This window comes from Etheostoma spectabile, unplaced genomic scaffold (assembly GCF_008692095.1).
Source record: "Etheostoma spectabile isolate EspeVRDwgs_2016 unplaced genomic scaffold, UIUC_Espe_1.0 scaffold517, whole genome shotgun sequence".
NCBI lineage: Eukaryota > Metazoa > Chordata > Actinopteri > Perciformes > Percidae > Etheostoma > Etheostoma spectabile.
The window spans coordinates 62,156-71,676 of NW_022605625.1; the positions used below are offsets into that span (position 1 = coordinate 62,156).

Below are 9,521 nucleotides of genomic sequence, written 5' to 3' on the forward strand. Positions count from 1 at the left end.
CCTAGGATACTAGTATCCTAGGCCAATATATCGGCGAGCCCATATTATCGTTGTTTTTAAATACCCAATTGTAATTCCCCAAAATAACATGATTGATTCCAACGCTCTTTGCCAAGTACAAATCTCTACTTTCTTATTTGGTCTTATTCTATTTTATCATTGTAAAACAATGGAATGTTTGTTGAAATATGTTTGTAAAAGTTGACATATTCCAGTCTGTGATTTCATCAACATCCATTCCTTTAATTTTAGTCCAATAATTCCTATTTCTAACTCAAACATTAGGTATAATTTCCCATAAAGAGGTTTATTGACCATAAATTACAAAATAACTGTACAACTAAAGTTAAGTTTTATAAACGTCAAAAAGATTGGTTGTAATCTCCATGCTCTGATGGTTGAAGTCTATCCAATGCTCTAGTTGGTTGTAGGTATCCGTTGCTCTGATTGGTTGTAGTCGATCCTCTGTATTGTTGTTCTACTCCTGCTCTGATTGGTTGTATGGTCTATCCCGTTGCTCTGATTGGTTGTAGTGCTATCCATGCTCTGATTGGTTGTAAGTCTATCCAATGCTCTGATTGGTTGTAGGTCTATCCGTTGCTCTGATTGGTTGTAGGTCTATCCTGCTCTGAGTTGGTTGTAGTCTATCCGTTGCTCTGATTGGTTGTAAGCTACCATGCTCTGATTGGTTGTAGTCTATCCAATGCTCTGATTGGTTGTGGTATCCGTTGCCTTTTGGTTGTTGTCTATCCGTTGCCTGATTGGTTTAAGTCTATCCCTGCTCTGATTGGTTTGTAGGTCTCATTCCATGCTCTGATTGGTTTAGGTCTACCCTGCTCTGATTGTTTGTACTATCAATGCTCTGATTGGTTGTAGTCTATCCGTTGCTCTGTGGTTGTAGTCTATCCGTTTGCTCTGATTGTTGTAGTCTATCCATGCTCTGATTGGTTGTAGGTCTCTCCGTTGCTCTGATTGGTTGTAGGTCTATCCATGCTCTGTTGGTTGGATCTATCCAATGCTCGGATTGGTTGTAGGTCTATCCGTTGTTGCTCTATTGGTTGTAGGTCTACCAATGCTCTGATTGTGTTGTAGGTCTATCCAATGCTCTGATTGGTTGTGTCTTCCGTTGCTCTGATTGGTTGTAGGTCTATCACTGCTCTGATTGGTTGTAGTCTATCCTGCTCTATGGTTGTCGGTCTCCAATGCTCTGATTGGTTGTAGTCTATCCTAATGCTCATTGATTGTAGGTATCCGTGCTCTGATTGTTGTGGTCTATCCGTTGCTCTGATTGGTTGTATTCTATCCAATGCTCTGATTGTTGTAGGTCATATCGTTGCTCTGGTGGTTTGTATCATCCAATGCTCGATGTTTGTAGGTCTATCCAATGCTTCATTGGTTGTAGGTCTATCCTTGCTCTGATTGGTTTTGTTAGGTTCTATCCGTTTGCTCTGATTGTTGTAGGTCTATCCGTGCTCTGATTGGTTGTAGTCTAATCCAATGCTCTGATTGGTTGTAGTCTATCCGTTGCTCTGATGGTTGTAGTCATCATGTCTGATTGGTGTAGTCGATCTGTTTCTCCATGGTTGTAAGTCTCATGCTCTGATTGGTTGAGGTCTTCCATGCTCTGATTTGGTTGTAGGTCATCATCCTGATTGGTTTAGGTCTATCCGTTGCTCTGTTGGTTTTCTAGGTCTATCCGTTGCTCTGATTGGTTGTAGGTCTATCCAGCTCTGATTGGTTGTAAGTCTATCCAATGCTCTGATTGGTTGTAGCTATCCGTTGCTCTGATTGGTTGTAGGTCTATCTGTTGCTCTGATTGGTTGTAAGTCTATCCATGTTCTGAGTGTTTGTAGGTTCTATCCGTTGCTCTGATTGGTTGTAAGCTTCCTGCTCTGATTGGTTGTATCTATCCATCTCTGATGGTGAGTCTCCGTCTCTGATTGGTTGTAGGGTCTATCCAATGCTCTGATTGGTTGTAGGTCTATCCAATGCCTGATTGGTTTGTAGTTCTATCCAATGCTCTGATGGTTTGTAGGTCATCCGTTGCTCTGTTTGGTTGTAGTCTATCCAAGCTGATTGGTTGTAGGTCTATCCGTGCTCTGATTGGTTGTACTATCCGTTGCTCGAGTGTTGTTAGGTCTATCCAATGCTCTTGATTGGTTGTAAGTCTATCCAATGCTCTGATTGGTTGTAGGTCTATCCGTTTGCTCTGATTGGTTTAGGTCTATCCGTTGCTCTGATTGGTTGTAGGCTATCCAATGCTCTGATTGGTTGTAGGTATCCGTTGCTCTGATTGGTTTGTATTCTATCCCCATCTCTGATTGGTTGTAAGTCTATCCCAATGCTCTGATTGGTTTAGGTCTCCTGCTCTGTTTGTAGGTCTATCCGTTCTCTGATGGGTGTAATCTATCCAATGCTCTGATTGGTTGTAGGTCTATCCGTTGCTCTGATGGTTAAGGTCTATCCAGCTCTGATTGGTTTAGTCTATCCGTGCTCTGATTGGTTGAGTGTCTATCTTGCTCTTATTGGTTGTAAGTCTATCCAATGCTCTGATTGGTTGTAGTTCCGTTGCTCGATTGGTTGTAGGTCTATCTGTTGCTCCTGATTGGTTGTAAGTCTATCCCATGCCTCTGATTGGTTTTAGGTCTATCCGTTCTACTCTGATTGGTTGTAGTTCTATCCAATGCTCTTGATGGTTAATGTCTATCCAATGCTCTGATTGGTTTTAGGTCTATCCGTTGCTCTGATTGGTTGTAGTCTATCCAATGCTCGATTGGTTGTAGTTCTATCCAAGCTCTGGATTGTTGTAGGTTACCATGCTCTGAATTGGTTGTAGGTCTATCCGTTGCTCGATTGGTTGTAAGTCTATCCAATGCTCTGATTGGTTGTAGGTCTTCCGTTGCGTCTGATTGGTTGTAGGTCTATCCAATGCTCTGATTGGTGTAGGTCTATCCAATGCTCTGATTGTTGTAGGTAGTTGTCTATTTGAGGTCTATCCGTTCTCTCTGATTGGTTGTAGGTCATCCGTTGCTCTGATTGGTTGTAGTCTAATCCAATGCTCTCTATTGGTTGTAGGTCTATCCGTTGCTCTGATTGGTTGTGGTCTATCCAATGCTCGTTTGGTTGTAGGTCTATCCGTTTCTTCTGATTTTGTATTCTATCCAATGCTCTGATTGGTTTGGAGGTCTATCCGTGCTCTGATTGGTTGTACGGTCTATCCGTTTCCTCTGATGGTTGTAGGTCTATCCTGCTCTGATTGGTTTGTAGGTCACCTTCTCTCTTGGTTTGTAGGTCTATCCAATGCTCCTTGATTGTTTGTAGGTCTATACCTGCTCGTGATTGGTTGTAGGTCTATCCGTTGCTCTGATTGGTTGTAAGTCTATCCAATGCTCTGATTGGTGTTGTCTATCGTTGCTCTGATTGGTTGTAGGTCTATCCGTTGCTCTGATTGGTTGTAGGGTCGATCCAAGTTGCTCTGATTGTTGTAGTCTATCCAATGCTCTATTGATTGAGGTATCCGTTCTCTGATGGTTGTAGGTCTATCCGTTTGCTTCTGATTGGTTGTAGGTCTATCCGTGCTCTGATTGGTTGTAGTCTATCCATGCTCCTGATTGGTTGTAGGTCAATCCTTGCTCTGATTGGTTTGTTCTATCCAATGCTCTGAGGGGTTGTAGGTCTATCCGTTGCTCTGATTGGTTGTAAGTCTATCCAATGCTCTGATTGGTTGTAGGTCTATCCGTTGCTCGATTGGTTGTAGGTCTATCCGTTGCTCTGATTGGTTTGTAGGTCCATCCCATGCTCTGATTGGTTGTAGGTCTATCCAATGCTCTGATTGGTTGTGTCTATCCAATGCTCTGAGTGTTAAGTCTATCCAATGCTCTGATTGGTTGTAGGTCTATCCGTTTGCTCTATTGGTTGTAGTCTATCCATGCTGGACTTGGTTGTAGGTCTATCCCAATGCTCTGATTGGTTGTAAGTCATCCAATGCTCTGATTGTTTTAGGTCTATCCAATGCTGTGTAGGCTATCCTGCTCGGTAGGGATTGATTGTAGGTATCCGTTGCTCTGATGGTTGTAGGTCTACTCCTTGCTCTGATTGTTGTATCTACCAGCAATGCGCTGATTGGTTGTAGGTCTATCCTGCTCTGATGGTTGTAGGTTCTATCCAATGTCTCGATGGTTTTAGGTCTATCCAATGCTCTGTTGTTGTAGTATCCGTTTGCTCTGATTGGTGTAGGTCTATCCTTGCTCTGATTGGTTTGTAAGTCTATCCAATGCTCTGATTGGTTGTATGTCTATCCGTCTCATGTTTAGGTCTATCCTTCGATTGTACTCTATCAATGCTTGATGGTTGTAGTCTATCCAATGCTCTGATGGTTGTAGGTTATCTTGCTTGATTGGTTGTAGGTCTATCGTTGCTCTGATTGGTTGTAGGTCTATCCAATGCTCTGATTGGTTTGTCTATCCTGCTCTGATGGTTGTAGGTCTATCCAATCTCTGATTGGTTTAGGTCTACCAATGCTCTGATTGTAGGTATCCTGCTCTGATGGTTGTAGTCTATCCGTTGCTCTGATTGGTTTAGTCTATCCAATGCCTGATTGTTTGTAGGTCTATCCGTGCTCTGATTGGTTTTAGTGGTTTTCCATGCTCTGATTGGTTGTAGGTCATCTCCATGCTCTGATTGCTGTGGTAGCCGTATGCTCTGATTGGTTTGTAGTCTATCGTTGCTCTGATTGGTTGTAAGTCCTATCCAATGCTCTGATTGGTTGTAGTCCTAATCCGTTGCTCTGATTGGTTGTAGTCTATCCATGCTCTGATTGGTTGTCGAGTGCTATCCGTTGCTCTGATTGTTGTAAGTCTATCCATGCTCTGATTGGTTGTAGGTCTATCTTGCTCTGATTGGTTGTAGGTCTATCCGTTGTGTCTATTGATTGGTTTGTAGGTCTATCCAATGCTCTGATTGGTTGTAGGTCTATCCAATGCTCTGATTGGTTGTAGGTCTATCCAATGCTCTGATTGTAGGTATCCGTTGCTCTGATTGGTTGTAGGTCTATCCGTTGCTCTGATTGGTTGTAAGTCTATCCAATGCTCTGATTGGTTGTAGGTCTATCCGTTGCTCTGATTGGTTGTAGGTCTATCCAATGCTCTGATTGGTTGTAGGTCTATCCAATGCTCTGATTGGTTGTAGGTCTATCCATTACTCTGATTGGCTGTAGTTCTATCCAATTGAGTGCAGAGGCATTCTCTTTCCTGATTGGGTACTCGCCCCGGCCCAGTGGAGCAGAACCAGACTCCTATCCTGACTGGAACGTGAGTCTGACCACGTCGGGCTGGTGTCCACCACCACTACACATTACTACGATGCTGTCCTCTTGTATCTTGCAGGTTTTAACCCTTCGTGTTGTGTAACTGTTGCTTCCTGGTCTGTCTGTCTGTGTTCCAGGGTGCAGCAGTGGGCGTCTGGGTTCTCCGTCCAGCTGCGAGACTTAGCCACCAAATACTCCGGCTCCCAGCTGCTGCAGAAGGTAACCGACCTGTTTATTACCGCGGTACCTGAGAACGGTTCACGTGCGCTCGTTCTCGGCCGTGTAGACGCTTAAAGTATCATTTTAGTTTCAGTGAGTGGTTTCCTACATTTCCCAGAATGCCAGTCGAGAACCCATAGATTTTTGAAGTTAACCCTTGTGTTGTCTTTTCATTAACCATGAAAAAAAAAATCTGCTTTTTCCGAATATTTTTGTCACTTTTTCAATGTTGTGGGTGCTTTTTTGTTTGATGTTTTTCCAAAGTTATTTGACATTTTTATTGTTGAAATTTTCAGCGCTTATTTTGAAACCCCAAAAACTGAAAACAAGGACAAGATGAGGATTAAGTAGTGATTTGTGAAGTAAAACTTCTTTATAACTTTTGGACGACACAATATTAGATGAAGCTCTCTGAGACGTCGTCAATCATCAGTAACCTGGGAATCCAGAGCAAGAGCAGTACCTTAGAAGTAGAAGTACATAGTAAGTCATTAGTATAGGGTTGAGTTGCATAGTAAGGGATTTGGGGTCTCTGTAAGTTCATTTGGGGGTACAATGGTTCCTAAGAAGTAGAGCCCCCCCCCCGATAAAGGATTTTTAAGGCAGATACCGATGTGGGGGTGTCAATTTCTTTAGTCTGTGATCCAAAAGGTAAATTAGCCCTCCATGCTAACAGTAGTCAAGGTGTTGAAATATAAAAGCATAAAAAAAATGCATTTTCTCTGGTGGACAGACTATGCAACGCCATCACTAACAGGGACGTTGTAGAGCGTCCTCTGGTGGACAGACTATGCAACGCCATCACTAACAGGGACGTTGTAGAGCGTCCTCTGGTGGACAGACTATGCAACGCCATCACTAACAGGGACGTTGTAGAGCGTCCTCTGGTGGACAGACTATGCAACGCCATCACTAACAGGGACGTTGTAGAGCGTCCTCTGGTGGACAGACTATGCAACGCCATCACTAACAGGGACGTTGTAGAGCGTCCTCTGGTGGACAGACTATGCAACGCCATCACTAACAGGGACGTTGTAGAGCGTCCTCTGGTGGACAGACTATGCAACGCCATCACTAACAGGGACGTTGTAGAGCGTCCTCTGGTGGACAGACTATGCAACACCATCACTAACAGGGACGTTGTAGAGCGTCCTCTGGTGGACAGACTATGCAACGCCACCACTCATAACGTGACAGTCCGTTTTTATTTTTTAAATATTCATTTATCAGGATCATTAATGTGTTTTTATAAATAATTCTGATGAATGAATATTTATAAAAATAAAAATTGGCCGTTATAAATGCCAATACCGATAGATGGGAATGCCTAATATCGGCCGATAATATCGGTCGGGCTCTACTAAGATGGCTACAGGCAAACATTGTGAATGGAGCAACATAAAAAGGATGAAAACAGTTTCTGTGTTTCTATGTAACCAAACCTGGAAGACGTCGCATGTAACATAAAAATACAAATTAATTTAAATGGGTTTATTAATTAAGGAATCACACACAGGCCTGAAATACACACACATGCTCAGGACCTATACTACTAATGGAGAGATGTCAGAGTGGGGGGGGCTACCAGTCCTAGACCAGTACCCTGAGCGGTTGGGGGGGTACGGGGTCTTGCTCAGGAGCACCTGGCAGTGCACAAGAGGTGAAGGGGCATCTCTTCAGCCACCAATCCACACTCCCTACTTTTTTGGTCCACATGGGGACTTGAACCCAACTCCCTACGGACTGAGCTACTGCCCCCCCCCCCCCCCCCCCCCCAACCCCCCCCCCCCCCCTCCCCCCCCCCTCCCCCCCCCCCCCCCCCCCCCCGCCCCACCCCCCCCCCCTCCCCCCCTACCTCCCCTCCCCCCCCCCCCCATATTAAATATAAAGCAGGAAAACTACTTCCTGAACCAGCAGCTGATCCCCCTCCACTGCTCCTATAGAGCAATAACAGCCGAGCGGCTGTCTGTGTCAGTGTGTTTATGTGTTTACCAGGGAACACACACACACACACACACACACACACACACACACACACACACACACACACAGGGATCATGGTAATGCCCAGATTGAGGACCAAGCCCTCTTTACCGGCGTCAGGATTTGTGCCCTGTTCTGATTTTAGACATTCATCCATTTATGTGTCAGATTGAGATTCATCACAGGCGGTCTGCAGTGTGTCTGCTGTCAGAAACACACAACCACCTCCTGTAGTGACAACAACCCACCCAGGCACGCACACACTGTCTGCTTCCATGATTCCATGGACACACTATGCACTAGCTGGACATACTGTGGACTGACACGTCACATTGTAGGACCCAGCATAGTTTACTGGCATGTAGCATGCAGCTAAAAACACAAAATGACGAAAGTAAGACAGTCAGAGATGACGGAGAAACAACAGTATTGGGGGGGGGGGGGGGGGGGGGGGGTTGTTATGGAAACAAACAACAAAGGGTAAAGCGTGTGAGCTCTGATTGGACTTCATGGTGCATTCAGGTGTCACTCGTACACTCATGCTGCATTCAGGTGCACCTCGTAATGATGTTGACTTACACATAAAGTAATGACCCCAGTCACTTGCACATAGTGCGGTAATATAATAAAATGGTAAATATAAACATAATATAGTAAATATAATATTTTCATGTGATTTATTATTTAAGAGAAAAAAACCATCAATATAACAGCTGACTTTCAACAATATTTAAACACAAATCTACACATACATGCATTCACACAATCACGCTCATTTTGGTTATTTATTGAGTTACAGAGTTGGGATTTTCTTTAAAATTTTCTGTTGCTCCATCTTGAGATACGGTAGCCGGTGAGGGACATACAGGACGTCCTGCTTCGCCTTTCACGTCTTTGCTGTCACATGATCAACTCACAGGTGATGCTAACGCTGCTAACGCCGCTAACTGGGATCATCTCTTCCCGGCCCCGGCAGGTTAGAAGAAGGAAACATGGGGGACCATGTATTCATGTATTCAAAATCCAAAATTTCAGGAGCAGGAATCTTCTTCTTCTTCGCCCAGAAAAAGAAACAGGACATTGAAAAGAGCAAGAGACGGTCTTTTTGAAGCGCGAAGGCTCCCGTACATGTGATACGTACTATGAACTGCGTGGTGAGAGAGTTGATTGCGATATTTGATCTCAACGCTAGATGGGAGAAATTCCTACACATTGGACCTTTGACACCATACGAATACTACCATAGAGAGCTGAGTAAGGACAATTTGTATTGTTTTTGGGTGAACTGAATTCCTTTTAAAGTCTCACCCAAAGTCCAGTTGTTAATGGATGTGCTTTAGAGACCGAAGATCCACTCAGGTAAAACCAAATGTTGGTTTCTGCATGTATGTGTGTTAAGTGAGTGTGTTGCTTGGGACTAATTGGACATAGTAAATTACTTAATAGAGTGATTCAGGGTGTAAATAACCAGACTGGGCCGTCCCTCCTTGCTCTCAGCCGGCTGATCCACCTCGAGTTTCTTGATCCAGAGAAAGTGACCTGATTACCTCAAAGTGCCTCGCTGTGAAAACAAATAACACTCATCTCCACAGCTGATTCAATCTGAGACTGAGTCGCTCAATCCGAATGATTTAGTAAAAACAAACCAATCTGCCGACAGGGTTGGATCACTTTCACCTTTTTCAATTGCTGTCTGGAAATAAAGCAGCTCAAAATCAGGATTCACAGCATAACTTAATTCATGCTTTAAACATGTCATCAAATCATCTCATTATTCAGGCTGCTCCCGTTAACCATTCGTACATATGAAAGTACAGCACTGTACGGGGAAACAAAAGACTTTCACCCAGGAAACCCGTGTCTGTGTCCCCGGTAGGGGTGCCACGATACCAAACAGTCATCGGTGCCAATACCGGTAAAATAACAGGATGCTGACTTTGATACCACGGTAAAAAAGAACGTCCCTCCACCTAGTCCTGGGTCTTCCCCGAGGCCTCCTCCCAGCTGGACGTCC

At 44.0% G+C, this 9,521-nt stretch overlaps 1 protein-coding gene across 1 annotated transcript in view; it reads left to right on the forward strand.

Moving 5' to 3' along the window:
- LOC116686864 (voltage-dependent calcium channel subunit alpha-2/delta-4) overlaps positions 1-9,521 on the forward strand; it is a 158,488-nt gene that overhangs the window by 3,966 nt on the left and 145,001 nt on the right. The window contains exon 2 of the mRNA XM_032511910.1: positions 5,443-5,524. Coding sequence (XP_032367801.1) covers positions 5,443-5,524 — 82 coding nt within the window. The remainder of the gene's footprint in view (positions 1-5,442; positions 5,525-9,521) is intronic.